General features: G+C 37.5%; 1 protein-coding gene across 3 annotated transcripts; it reads left to right on the top strand.

Annotated features, from left to right (window-relative positions):
- Positions 1-738: 738 nt before the first annotated feature.
- Positions 739-12,527, top strand: LOC131554565 (granulocyte-macrophage colony-stimulating factor receptor subunit alpha-like). 3 transcript variants are annotated; one of them, XM_058800052.1, is made up of 9 exons: positions 739-811; positions 6,986-7,115; positions 7,208-7,383; positions 8,144-8,283; positions 8,898-8,936; positions 9,666-9,807; positions 10,353-10,443; positions 11,021-11,102; positions 12,161-12,527. In XM_058800052.1, exons 2-9 carry the CDS (start codon positions 6,988-6,990, stop codon positions 12,179-12,181), a joined length of 819 nt encoding a protein of 272 aa, XP_058656035.1. In that variant the 5' UTR covers positions 739-811; positions 6,986-6,987; the 3' UTR covers positions 12,182-12,527. The 3 variants fall into 3 exon arrangements, with proteins under 3 accessions (XP_058656035.1, XP_058656034.1, XP_058656033.1); XM_058800051.1 differs by having other exon boundaries at positions 12,158-12,527; XM_058800050.1 differs by having other exon boundaries at positions 11,998-12,527.
- The last annotated feature ends 2,226 nt before the right edge of the window (positions 12,528-14,753 follow it).

Genomic DNA, 14,753 nt, shown 5'->3' with positions numbered 1-14,753 from the left:
AATACTAAATATTAAAATTAAATAAATTACTAAAATAGAATCTAGGACTAGGAACTAACAATATCTGTAGCTAAAAACCTTTATTTAATCTGATACAGAAATTGGCTGGATAGAAACTTTCTAGCACAGTTTTGAGTATTAGAAAGCAGCCATTCTTTATTGCAGCATACTGGTCACCCCGAGGATATTTCCTCTAATCAAGTATGCAGAGCATCAGGTGAACAGAGATTGTACCATGCACACTGATTCCGTATTCATTAGATATCCCCACCTCCTTGATTTTATTTTATATAATCACACCCCTAATGTTGTTCTTTGGGCTCTGTCTTCAATGCCTGGTGTCCTTTGTAGGTGGCTGCTCCTCAGTCCCCACGTTTGAGTAAGCACAATATCATTGCCTTGCATAACTTCTGCTTTGTCAGCCTTGCAGAGCTGAGCTGGCATCCTCCTTGCGTTTTGCATGATTTCTGTCTGCTTAAGTTATACCCTTTATCTATTTCTTCAAGGCTGTGTTTTTCTGTTCTACTGTCCTTGATAAGAGTAAGATGTTATTTATAGTAGGAGTCCTAGTAAAATATCTGTATTGTATTTGAATATCTGTATACAGGCCTTGCCCTGATAAGCCCCAGTTGTTCTTGATGGGCTGCAGCAGTGATGTCCTTAACTGGGCAGCAGCTGTAGCTAATGAAGATAACTGGGATAAAAGGGGCTAGGCTTGGCTAGTCAGGGAGAGCCTGGAAGGAGCCCTTGCCAAGAAGCAACAACAAGCAGAAGCTGTGAAGAACTGCCACCAAGAAATATTGCTGAGAAGGTATGGGACTTTAGAAATATGATTTGCAACAGTATGGGACTTTAGACATATGAAATACAACAACAAGGTAACAACGGTTATTCTCTTCTACTGTCCTTATCAAGTGAGGAAAGTGCTGTTCTGCCCCACTGTCCTTATCAAAACTATTTCCAATATTCCACTTTTTAGACAATTTGTTGTACATCAAGAAAAAGCCTAAGGTGAAATGTTAACACCACAATAAATATCCACTTTGGCTGGAGACTGGATTTGTGTTTCAAATTGTGGTAGACTCCAACTCCAATGTGGATTATTGCCTGATAAAGTGCTCTGACAAATAAACCAGTTTGGTTCTGCAATGAATATATCAGCCACGTTGTTTCTTTAAAATTACTATTTCTATTATTGCATGAATAAAAATGAGTCTACTCTAAGTACCTTTACTTGGTGCAAACTTTTCCTTCACAGTATAGCCTTGGGTGACCTGGACATCTGTTCCTACCCTGACGGCTGCAAATATATAGAAACAGACGTTTCCATATCTGAGTCTCAGTCTGAAATACTAACTCAGATGCTTTGGAGAGTGTTTACTGCAATCATATTTTATAAAATACCAAAATCTAAGAATGGTTTCAATTAGAAGAGATATTCAAACACTGTCTAGTCCAACCCTGCCCCCAACCTGATCTTGAACACCTCCAATGAAGGAGCATCCACAGCTTCTCTAAGCAAACTGTTCACAGAGCTGGGGATTGCCCCAGCTCAGGAGCAGGATATTATTAATTCCATGAGGTTTACATGAGCCTACTCCTCAAGACTGTCAAGCCTCAAGTCTCCCTCTGGACAACATCTCTTCCTTCTAACGCAACAACTGCACCACTCAGCCTGGTGCCATCCACAAACTCACTGAGGGGTGCCCTTGATCCCACTGGCTGTGGTGCTGCTGAAGAGGTGAAATAGTGCTCAACCAAGCATGGACCTTTTTGGGACAGCACTTGTTACTGATTTCATCTTGGGCATTGCAGCACTGACTCTGACTCTTCGGATGAGCCCATCCAGCCATCTAACCATCCATGTGTCAAACTGATGTCCCTCCAACCTAGAGGCAAGGCTGTTGAGGGGGACCATATCAGAGGACTTACAGAAGGGATTTACATGGGGATGATCTGAAACTGAGTTTATGAAATGTGTGGGTAGAAATGTGATTTAGAGTTTAAGGCATGGATTGACCCAAGGCTGCTACTTACAGAAAAATTTTCCTTCTGAAATTAGAGTGTGTTTTTTCAGTGTTTACGGGGAGGGGGGGGAGAATAAAAGCAGAGTAAAACAGACACAAAACAAAGAACAGAATTTCTAAATAAAGGATGACTGAGTGCCATCAAGAAGGAAAATTATGCCCTCAGAAATAGGCAAGTGGCTTTCATCTTGTGTGCAGGCAGTGCCTTGCTGCTTTCCAGGCTCAGTGAGTAATCAGCCTTTGTTTCTGTTACTTGGGAAAATTCTCAAAGTGGCCACATGATGGTAGCCTAGGATCTAGTACAAGCATGCTAAATCAAGAAAGTAAAGGAAGCAGGGAGAAAAACTAATACTTGTCAACTAAAACAAATGTCTGGATGCATCATCCCCACACAGTGAGGACCTGAGCTTTAATTCAGCTTTCAGGTATTGTAATATCCAGAACAGAGCTGCCAAGCGTATCTACTGGATAGCCCTGTCCTGAGAGGTGCTGTGTTTGGAGCTCTTTGGTCCTTTTATAGACAAATTCATATCTAACAAACTTCTGCTTGCACTTTCCTTCCTGTTTCTAGATACCTCACATAAAAGGTGAGTGGTTTAAAATAGATTAAACCAGAGCAAAGAAATCAGAAATTAAGCAAATATATTATTTTGATTATTAACCTCTTGATTACTATAACTGCAATATTCACTCTTGGAATTAGCTATGAAAAAAGACTAAATGCAAATTGTGGAATTCTTATGTTTTAAATTAAAGGCTACAAAGCTATTAATATAAAAGTTGTACAGTTATTCTGGTTTTTAAAAGAATACAGATTGACCCAAAAAGTCTGTGGTAAAATGTGCTGGTCTTGAAAAGGAGGCGTTTAGATTACCCTGACGTGCAACTCCCCTCCTTTTCATTGACCAAATCAAATCATCCTTCAGACTGCATGGCAGCTAAGGAGAACTTCATCATGAGGTTGCCTGGCTAGGTGAAGTCATCCATGTCTAGGTCAAACATTGCTATGAAACTCTAATGGACAAGACTGGGATGCCCGTGTAGTACCCCAAATCCTCTGCAGAGGTGATCTTGGGTATAGTCATGAAGTCTTACGTTCCATACAATTAATTAAATTGCCAACACTGAAACTGATAGAATGTTGTTTCCTCTGTATAAATATTGAAGATTCCAACTTTTTCAATCTGTATGAAAGAATTTATTAAGAAAAATTACTTGAAAATTAATTAAGACTTTCATTCCAGCTCAGCTTCCAGTAACCTAATTCACTGTAGCAGTTACACCATCACCCAGCTTCTCTAGTACTAGGACTCAGAGTTCCAAGAATAATTCTGTTCTGAGAACAGAAGAGGGTCCAGTTTCAAGAATTAGAGAAACTGAGTAGTTACAAAAGTCTCGGCATTATTACAGTGCTCCAGCAGACTTCTTTCAATTCCTCTACAGAGCAGCAATCAGAAGTCCTTACTTCTGCAGGTCCTGAAATGAAATGTCATAGCAGGGTACACGATAGTGTCTTGCTGCTTACTCTGTGAATAAAATTGAGGAATTGAGACGTAAAGAAGAGGAAATATCTCAATAACCATCCCCTACCTATTCCTTCTCTGCCCAGAAAAACAACAAGAACAAAGACTGATAGGAGTGAAGATGTACAACACACAGACAAACAGAAGGAGGACAGATTTGATAGGATTTACCAGTCTTGCAGTGATATATAACACTGAAAAGCAGTGCACTCAGTGAACATTATAAATAATGAGATTTAAATGTTGTTTTCTACTTTAATAACTTCATTTTTCTGTAAAAAATATTAAAGATGAAGAAGATGGGGCTCTGTACTCAGACTGTACTATGGGGTACATGAAGAGGCAGGTTCTGTGCTTCTCATTTCCAGGACACCAGCACAGACAAGTGACATACTGTTGCTTATTACACTCAGGACATTTCATACACACAGAAACTTTTCTTGATCTGTGCATTGAATTCACCCAAGCCAGAAAAATGTGGATGCAAAGCAGGAAGGCTGTCAAGCCCGGTGACATGGTTTGTTACCCACCTAGAGGGAATGAGGCTGGCTAGCGCGAAGCTGGGAGCAGCCCTTCTGCAGACCTGAGCAGAGGGCTGATACTCCTGCACCAGGCAGCATCCCTGGGCAAGAAGCAGAAAACAGAGGCATGGCTTGAAGCAATCATAGCTGACTTGCACCCGAGCCAGAAGGAAGACCCAGGTTCATCTATCTTTCAGGTGGTGCCTTGTGCAAACATTTATATGAAAAATGTGTGACAAATTACTGGAAATTATGTGAATCAAGTAATGAAGAGACTGTCCCTCTATGCTGACTTTTGTCCCAAGGCCAGGAGGGATCCTGCTGCTCCCCATGGTTTAACGGAAATGAGGGTAAGGGAAATGAGGCAATGAGATCACACTGTCAAAACATGCAGAAATACACCAAGGCAAAGTCATAGTTTCTATCCTTCTTGTTCTCTATTACTGTAAGCACCACAGGAAACAGGTTTTCAAGGACAAGGTAGGTTTAGTATTGTCTGGTTTTCTCTTCTATTTTCTTTTCTATTTCTCCTTTATTGTACTCCAAAGAAGCTAGGAAAGAAATACGGAGAATACGGAGTTTTGTCATTTCTGCTAGTTTTAATGTTAAATAACTGTGAGGGTTGGATAGAAACTACCTGATAGCAAATGCCTGCTTTCCTCTGATGAATGTCTTAGCCAATATTTTGATGGCATATTTTTTCTACAATGTGAAAATATTTGTGCGGTTATAACTTAAAATTTGCTGTTTCTAGCAATCCACATAGTAGTATTTTGTTTGTTAAGTTAAATCTGAATTACTGTGAGAGAGAGCCTGAGTTACTGTGAGGAGAGCCTGTTTTACTGTCTCTTGAAAACACAGTCACATTGGAAATGTTTTGATTTTAGGTCTTTTCATCCATAGAGTAAAATTACTAAACAGAGTGAACTCTTTTAGAAATACTGCATTTAGGCACCAGTAGAATGGAAGTGTCTTTTCTCTTTCATGATTTTAATACTTTAGATTTCACATACACAATTTCCTGAAAAAGCTGCAGGAATGCAGACATAATCTTACCCTCATATCACATCCAACATGGAAGCAGGAATTCCATTTCATATTTTCCAACTGGCAGTAATGTCTTTCAAAATCTTTTAGGAGCAAAGCTGGGAAATGAACCTCAGAGGTCTAGTTTAATGTACTATACTCAACACAGATTTTCCCTTAACAAAATAGAGTCATATTAAAACAAAGTATAAGCTTTGGGTTTTTGTTTTTTTTTTTTTTAAGTTACAAACCTTCCTTCTCATTGGCTATAAAAATCATAGTGGGATCAAAATATGATAAAATATATGGCTTTGCATTACTCATAATCAGCAGGTTACTGGACAGTTTTTATTCTCATCTAATCACCTTTCCAATCAATCTAGATGAGAGTAGACACTGCAACAGCATTTCAGCTTTTGAATCCCTGACATGACTGTCCCCTGTGGAAGGGTGTTAGGGTTCAGGCTTCTCCAAGAAACAACTTGTGCTGTAGCACAGAGTCTAGCAGTAGCCAATTTTCATAGAAACTTTATAAACTACAGTACAGAAAGGAAACAACTTCACGTAGAAATACTTTGACTTTCCTAAAGAGTTTCATCAATTATCTGCACAGGATCTATTTGAGCTGTGGAAGGAAGTTTGAAACATTTCTATGGGGAAAATAGTACTGGTCTGCTGCAACTGTTTTTCTAAAGATAAGCAGCTCTGATATTTGCACAGATATAAGAATGAGGAGAAAAAGACATTTTAATAATAAATTTTCAGTTGAGAAAAATAATACAGGCAGTTTTTTTGTTTAGTAATTACATGTGAATTCCAGATGATGTAAGAAAGGAAAGGAATGGATCCTCTTGGATTTAGCTGACAAAGGTGGATAGCTCAGAATTAGAGAGGTTACTCTGGGCTATATTTTTGGTGCATTGCAAAAAGTAAATATGGTGAAGCCTTCATTCATCTTGTCCCAGACTAGATTGCATAAACTGGCCTAAAGTAGCTGTTTTTTGGGGTTTTTTCTAGGCAGTGTTAAGGCAGTATAGAATTACTGGTTCCCCTGTGAGCATCTATACTGCTTTTTGGTAGGTTTAGGAAAGACAAACTCCACCTCACACCTAACAGCATCTTCAGACTTAGATGGAAAGGTTAAAGTAATTTAATTACTCTTTAAAAAATTTTAATATTTTTTATTTCCAACATCAAGTTTGTTATTTAACATCTTTTATAAAGTATCTGGTCAATTATGTCTAAGATTCAACAGTTTATGCATTTTTTAACTGAAGAATGACTGAATCAAAGTAAAAATTCTCTTGGGCTCAGGACCCAAAGGTGAGATCTTGTCCTTCCCTGCTAGTAATGTTGGTAACTACAAATGGTTGCAGAGCCAAATTTTCTTCTCTCTGATATTTTTCTGAAGCTCAGGTGCCTACATTTTTCTGATGTCTGCCCAAGAGATGGAGATAATCTAAGTTGGCAAAATAGACATAAACAAACAAACAAATAAATGAAAACACTCTAGGTATTTGAAACAGTGGATTGTTATGCATTTGCATGCAATCATAATTGTCACATTTCAGTTAAGTATCTTACCTCATTCATGAAAAGAATTTCAAACATTTAAAATATATCTAAAGATAGTAAAATATGTGAAAACGAGTTATTTGTGTCTGAAATAAAGTATGCTTCAGAGGACATTAACATACTTGCAGATGTATTTCACTATCATCATCAGATAATACAGGAGGCAGTTCAGAAGGATAAGTACAATATAGAGAAACGAAAATGGTTTTTGCATCAGTGTTCACAGAAAAGTCTAATAAGAATATGGTCCTACCATTTTTTAAGCAAATAACCATATGCAAGTGACAAATATATATTCTTTCTGTGTTTGCAGGCATGAATGGAACAGCCATTTCAAACTTTGCCTGTGTCATTTTTAATGTTTCCTTCATGAATTGCACCTGGCATGTAGGCAGGACTGCTACAGAAGACACCCAATATTTCCTGTACTGGGGGTCCTTTAAGTAAGTAGGTCTGCTTGAATATTGGGAATTTTGATTTGTGGTTGGACATGTGACATTGTCAATGTTTTATTGATTCAATATTTCTTGTAAAGGAATGAAAATGTCACAGAATGCCAAAATTACATCACAGATACCCATGGAAGGCACATAGGATGTCGATTTCAAAATGTGACAATAAAAGATAACCGTCCTTATTTCCTGGTAAATGGGTCCAGAAGCAGACAAAGCATTCAGTCATATGAGGATTACATAAAGCTATACAAAATTGGTAAGCATTTTTTTAAATTTAATTTCCAGTTATATCTTAAAAGAATGAAGAATTAATCTCTGGGAAAAAGCATACATTTAAAAAAATATTTCTCCCCATAATAGTTTTGACTTTTTTTCACTTTTTCTCAGCCCTAAAGTATAAGAATGGACAAAAACTAATGAATAGAGAAACAATCTGGAATCATAGGTCAGAAAATTTTGAACATTTCTATCAAATATTTATTCTGAGAGAAAAGTGTCATCTTTTAGAATTAACTAGCTAAGGATCCCTGAGGGGGACTATCTAGATGTTGGTCTTATTATCTCTTATTATCTCTTATTATTGCTTAATATGGATAGCAATGCTATTCATCCACATAGTGAAAAGAAACAGTTACCTTAATGCTGTGAGCAAAACTCCCATTTTTAATGTAAGAATGTTAATAAAAAAAAAATCTGTTTAATTTGAATATAGTATTTAAAAAAAACCCTTAAATCCAAGAAATAAAACTAAACCTTCAGAAATCATATGCTGAATTCAGTAAAATGTAATAAATGGCTTGTGTTTTTAGTTTTCCTTACTGTTGCAGCTCTTGCTCCAGGCTTCTCAATTGAAATGTTAAATCAGGAGTCCCGCTTCAGAATATGGGAACAATATAGAAATTCTGCTAAAGTTGCATTTTTTTAGATCAGTTGCTTGAACATCTACCTATATTTTTAAAATGACAGAGTGAAGAGAGTATTACTAATCAATAGTATTTCTGGTTATATCATTGTAGAAAAACTCACCCCTCCACTAAATGTCACAGTGAACTGTACAGAAGCTTCTCGTAGATGTAGAATTTGGTGGCAGCCACCTCGCACAAGTCACGTGGAGAACATGAGTTGTTTCAAATATGAAATTGTCATAGAAAACAAGGTAAGAATAATTGTGACATTTAGCAGCATTTTCTTTCTCCCTATTTCTACACCTAACACCATGCAACCCTGTTCTCATCCTCTCCTTTTGAAAGCTTGAATGAATATGGAAAGTAATATTGTATACTTCAAAAATAAAGTTCAAAATATTTGTGAGCTTATTGTGTTCCAACAGTGAAAAATTAAAAAAAAAAAAGAAAGGAAACATAACTTAGCTAAATTAAATGTTTAAGAATGCAAAAGATACACAGGCAAAAAACCAATGGAAAAAACATTGTCTGAGTTGGTTTGTAAATTTTAGATACTTTGTTTTAACAATTAAAATGTAAACATTTTCTCAACCTGAGCCTTTTTTTCTTTTGTTTAGTGCTTTGATGCTCAATTCTATAATCATAGTGAAATGGTGCAACATTTCAGGACATCAATGGAGAGGAAAAACCACTTAGTGGAAGAACAGCCTAAATTTCACAGTTTAAATGCCTTCTTTAAAAGAAGGCACTTAAAATACTACATACAATTTTTCTTTCTGAAAATCAAACATCCATGAGAGAAGACCCTTTATTATATAGTAACAAAAGAATAATCTTAACAATTAAACTTTTCCCTTTTTGCTAGGCTGATGCTGAGAAAAACCCCAAAACTGCATCTAAAACAGTAAGTCTGTATTAATCTAAAATATTGAAATTTCTTCTGTATCAGAGCATCCCCCAAACAAATTGGTTTGGTTTTACACTATCTGTTTCAAAGTACTGCATATGCTTGTTTTTGATAAGTTTTCTAAATCTGAAGTTTTAAACTATTGTTTATAAAAGTTGATATGAAAACACCGGCACATGTGAACTTTGATATTACTCCACAAAAATCTTCCATTTTACATTCTTTTTTACTCCCTAACAGATTCATATAAATGTAAAAATATGGATCTTGGTTCTGTGTAACACAAAAAATGTGGGGATTTTTTCTTTTATAATACTTTCTGGAAAGAATTGAGATGTAAAAGGCAAGAAAATATTACCTCAAAGATTAGGCCAATATAAAGATGGCAGAAAAAAAATATAATCTGGCTATTGAACTCTACCTCAATTTTGAAAATACCCCTGCCAGATCATTAAAGAATTTTTATTCCTAAAGTCCCATTGCTTAGCAGAGTCTAAGGAGCCAAGGAAACATACAGCAAATTTCATCTTCATATTACCCAGTAACAAAAGTATTCAAACAAGGGGAGCTAAGATGAAACAATCTAACTTACTAAGTCATATTTTCTACTAATTATTTCATTCTAGTCTGTTCACAGAAACATTATATAAATGTAAAATATAAAATTTTATTGTAATTATAGAAAAATAATGCAAAAAAATCTCATTCTACTTATTTTGCATTTAGACAGAAATCACTGAAAATGACTCCTACCTATATGAAAGCTTCAGCTCAGGAAAAAGGTACAGCGTCAAGATCAGAGCAACAGATGCAGGCTTTTGTAGAGTAAGCTCAAACTGGGGAGAGTGGAGTACACCTGTGGAGTTTGGTAAGAATAAAAATCCTTTCCTTGACCTTGTTCAGTTGTTACCTGTCTACCTTATTTTTACTTCATGCTTACAGATGGAAACACATTGATAATTGCACATTAATTTGCTAGGACAAAGAGAGTCAAAGAATTGCCATTTCTCTTACTATTAGAGGGTTCTCCAATAATAGTGGGAGACAGTGCTTCTTGCACAGGGATAGTGAATGAAGCAGACCTTTTTGAAGTCTGTTACCAGCTGGTTTACTTCTTCCATCTCTGCTCCTGACTTTACAATCTCCTTTTTCCTGCTGTTGCTCTCTGCCACCTTGGATATTTAAATACTCTATAGGACTCAGTTCCTCAGGTTTCTAGTTCCTGTGGACAGCCCACGTACTGTTCAGCCACTCTATTCCTTTGCATGCTACAGGGCAATGAGGTCTGAGCTAAAGAAGTCATCCATCCCTTCATGGAGGGTTTGACACCCTGATGCAAAGCAGATTGCACATAGCCATGCAATCATTCATGCCCTGTGATGCTAACCAGCACTTTGATTGCTTGGTTTTCAGGAACACAACAATTTACATCTACTTCATCATATATGCTGTTTCTGATACCAAGCCTGGCAGCAGGTCTCACATTTCTTCTTTGCATGACAGTGTAAGTCTTATTTCTTGTGCAAAATTTTTATTCTATAGTTAAAATAATACTTCTTCCTCCAACAGAAAATTTCTGGCTTCTTTTTAAAGGAGATAAGGAAGGGAGAAAATCAACACTGAGCTATACTAGGAATCATCTGCTGGATGTTCCTCAAGTATGCTCTATACTTCTGATTCCCAACTTTCTTATCCACTTGGTGAATATAACACAATGCTTTTCAATATTAGGCCAAGGCCTTTTATCGGTACCTCTTTCCTACCATCAGACCCTGCAATGTTGAGGGGTGGTACATGAAATTTTTTCCATGTTTTGACAACATTTCCTTTTCACATACTTAAAACACAACTTGCTATGATGCCTTAGTAAGTCAGAAAATAAGTTATTGTCATCCAAATTCTGAAAAAAAATTATAATATTGTATTATTCAGCCTATGTAATTTTTAGCTACTTTCGAATTAGAAGAATACTATTTATGTCTCAGAGAAATAAAATAGTACCTCAGGAGCATGATTGTATAGTATGTGTTCATGTGTTTCCAAACTAAGTCTTTTTTTACCAAACCTTTTTGTCACTGCAGAAGGGCTTATTTCAAAAAAACATCTGCTGCAGTACCACAGCCAAGAGACCCATTCTGTGAGCCCTCTCTAATGGACTTTCAGGTATGCTTTCTTTCCATTTGCCTGAAATTTAAAAATTTAGTGTCAAGGGTATGACCTCTCAGAAAGATGCACACAAGCAAGAATCAATTTTCATTCTTCTTCTTGCTCTTGGGGTATGGACAAAGATAGTCCACACACAAATAACTTGTCTGTGTTACCTTTTCCATTACAAAATAATTGTCATCTGTCTACCTGGAGCATTGGGGAAAATGCAGTTTCACCCTGCTGTCCCTATAAGCCATGTGCTATCACTAAAACAATGCTGAGCATAAGTTTCTCAGCACAATACTGCAGCAGCAAGCAGGGAGAGAAGGGACAAAGAAATCTTCATTAGTTTTGCCATGCTAGTACTTGGCAATGATGCTGAAGGAGGTAAAAGTTTCTAGGGTATGGTAAGCAAGAAAGTAGAGCAGAATGTTGAGAGGTGCTAACTTATGTGGAACACTGGAATTGGCTTGTGAGAAGCAACAAACAGAAAAACACTGCAGGAACTGCTCTTCTAGAGAGCATGTTGCAGTTTACTGCAATTTGCAAAGTCTTTAGGTTGGCTGCAGGCAGGTCTGGAAGACAAAATTTGTCTGCAGTGATACGCTGAATTACTGTTGAGCCTTTATAAATACTTTTATTTTCTCTTCCTTTATCATGTTAACTTTTCTATATTTTAAAAGATGATTTTTCCAGCTGTTTAGTTGAAAAGTCTTTGCTCCTCTTTGGGAGCTATATGGAGGGATCATCCAGACGTGTACCTTGGTCTTCTAATTTTATTGTACAAAACCTGCTACAGGTTTTATACAATAAATAATAAATTTTAATGGCAGGAGATTCATAAATCCTGACCTTGTGACAAATCTCATGCATGAAAAACTAACAAAATGTTATATTCTTCCTTTAATAGCCAGAATATACTAAGCTATTAAAAAAACAAGGAACTGAAGAAATAACAAATATTGAAGAAGTGATGGAATGCAAGTGAAATGAGCAACTTGATTTTTTCTAGCATATATACCTTATTGGCAAAAATTAAGAGGTTTTTCACATTCTCTCACTCCTGGAAGCAGGGAGAAGAGCATCAGCTGTAAAGACAATTCCCCAAGATCTTATCTCTAAAAGCCTCCTTGGATTTGGTTGCATTTTCTATGAACAGAAAAATTTGGACTATTTCTGGTTTTTATTATGATGAATACTACAGTATTTCAGAAAAAATATTTCAGTATTGCTTTGGAAGCTATTTTACTGTTTTTCAACAACATGTAAAAAAAAAAATTCGGAACAACTAAACTTAAGGATCTCCATTGGTTCAGTGTCTCAAAAAAGGTACAGCCATACTGAGACTGTGATCAGGAATGAAATTTGACATCTGTATGAAAGCTCGCTGTATGAAGCCAAGATCAAACCTCTTAAGATTACTTGCTCATACAAAGAAGTACTATAAAGAGTTCTGGATACAATCTTCCCATAAGCCCATGTGTTGCCTCCTGTTTTTCATCCCTTCCTATCTGTGTTAGATAGGAAAAAATTACTTAGTATATGATTGCTAACAGGTAGCAGATGTACATATGTATATGTATTGAGTGGGGAATTCAAAGAGCATTTGAACTCTCCAGCAGAAGCCTGTCTTCTTACCACTTGCTAATTGTGGTACAGGCAAGTTGTGTGTTTTCATAACACTTGGATGAAACAGAAGCATAACAGACTGAATCCTTCAGCTAATAAGGAGGTATGGGAGAAAGCCCTCAATTTGGGCACATATTTTGACCTTCCATATGCATGAAATTGAATAGGAGTCAGTCCTGTCCTGGCAGCCAGGAGGGCCAACCTTGTCCTGGGCTACATCAGGTGGAGCATGGCCAGCCAGGAAAAGGAGGGGATTGTCCTGCTATGCTCTGCTCTGCACTGGGGCAGCCTCACCTCGAGTGCTGGGGGCAGTTTTGGGTGCCACAACATAATAAAGATATAAAGCCATTAGAGAGGGTCCAAAGAAGGGCTGCAAAGATGGTGAAGGGCCTTAAGGAGAAGCTGAGGCCATTTGGTCTGCTCAGCCTGGAGGAGACTGAGGGGAGACCTCATTGCAGTCACAACTTCCTTGTGAGAGAAAGCAGAAGGACAGGCACTGATCTCTTCTCTCTGGTGACCTGTGACAGGACCCAGGGAATGGCCTGAAGCTGTGTTGGGAGAGGCTTATGTTGGTTATCAGGAAAATGTTCCTCACCCAGAGGATGTTTGGGCACTGGAACAGCTCCCCAGGGCAGTGGTCACAGCAGCAGCCCGGCAGAGTTCAAGAAGCATTTGGACAACACTCTCAGGCACACGGTGTGACTCCTGGGGCTGTCCTGAGCAGGGCTGAGAGTCGAAGTCAATGACTTTTGTGGGTCATTTCCAACTCGGTATTCTATAATTCCATCAAGTCTCAAGGTGGTTAAAGTCATCTCAAGTAACTGAAATCCTGTCATGGAAAATAAAGTCTTATCAGTGATAAAATTCCACTAGACCAGGTTACTGTCAAGAGACCATCTTTGGAACTAAATTTTTTTATGGTTCTGTGTTTCTAAATGAGCTTTCAATAAAAAAATATTTTTAATGTCCTTTTAAAACAGAACCAGAAAATGATCCTTCTACTTAAGTTATAATTGCCAAAAGATAAAAGCACCTGCAATTAAATGGGAAAACTAAAGCCAACACTCACTGTAATCTAAGGACAATTAAACAGATTCTACTGTATTCTCTCCATCTTGCTTCACGCAGAGTTGATCATGGCTGTTGGTGCACCCCTTACATCCCCACTGCTTTCACTGTGAAAGCTGCTGAGACATAAAAGGCATTTAGAAAACTCGTTCACTACCAGCACACTAATAAGAAAACCATAAACCGTATCCATGAAGCAGCGGAGGTGGCAGTAAGTGTGGAACTAAGGTATCACCTTCCCATCCCTGGGCAAAGACCCCAAAATCAGTGGGAAAGGATGGTCAGGCTTTAGAATCTTTTAACTAAGTGCCTTGGATGCTCACACAGGAAGAAGCCCTTTATTCTGGTCTTTTATTCTGGTCTCCTATGGCTATTCCTCTGTTCTGTGCTAAAAAATAGAAAGTTCTTGATGCAAGGAAAAAATTAATGGTCTTGTCTACCATCTGTATTTTTGTGACATATGCAAAAGCTGCAACACACCAGTACAGCAAAACACCAGACAGCTCTCATGAACACTCCTGGTTTTGTTGGAGCAATAAATTATTCTTCAAGTTTTTCTGAGTTCTAAGAAATGTTTGGTTTGATACTGTTTCTGCAATGACTTCACTCCCTGTGGAGCCAAAAGTCTGTAAACAGCCCTAGTGTCTCTGCCCACGTTTTCCTTCTCCCCTTTATTCTTTTTCCTCTTTCTCTTCTTCTCACTTTGCTTCTAAGTCCTAGGTGATATCAAGGCCCTTGAGCTGTCTGGTCTCTGAAAGATGACAGACTTTGGTAGCACCCTTAGTAGCACCTTTTTTTCTTGGGAATTTTTAAAATGTGTTTAATTTGTTTGCACTTTTGAAAGCCTTAGGTAAGGAGTTTGCTTAAATATAGACAAGAAAAGAAATCCCCTGGGCAAAACAGTTCCCTTTTCTGCAAAAACACCACTGTCCCTCTGGGCTGTTTGGATTGTTCTGCGGCAGTAATTCC

This window comes from Ammospiza caudacuta, chromosome 2 (genome assembly GCF_027887145.1).
Source record: "Ammospiza caudacuta isolate bAmmCau1 chromosome 2, bAmmCau1.pri, whole genome shotgun sequence".
Classification (NCBI taxonomy): Eukaryota; Metazoa; Chordata; class Aves; order Passeriformes; family Passerellidae; genus Ammospiza; species Ammospiza caudacuta.
Note: the sequence above shows the minus strand (reverse complement) of the source record. Positions and strands in the feature narration are given on the sequence as shown.

What these genes read in the sequence shown, in the direction of transcription:
- LOC131554565 (XM_058800050.1), top strand. Translation starts at nt 6,988, where the DNA reads ATGAATGGAACAGCCATTTCAAACTTTGCCTGTGTCATTTTTAATGTT. An exon ending in CTGTACTGGGGGTCCTTTAA is followed by an intron (nt 7,116 to 7,207) that starts GTAAGTAGGTCT and finishes TTTCTTGTAAAG; the next exon opens with GAATGAAAATGTCACAGAAT. An exon ending in CCTCTCTAATGGACTTTCAG is followed by an intron (nt 11,103 to 11,997) that starts GTATGCTTTCTT and finishes TTCCTTTAATAG; the next exon opens with CCAGAATATACTAAGCTATT.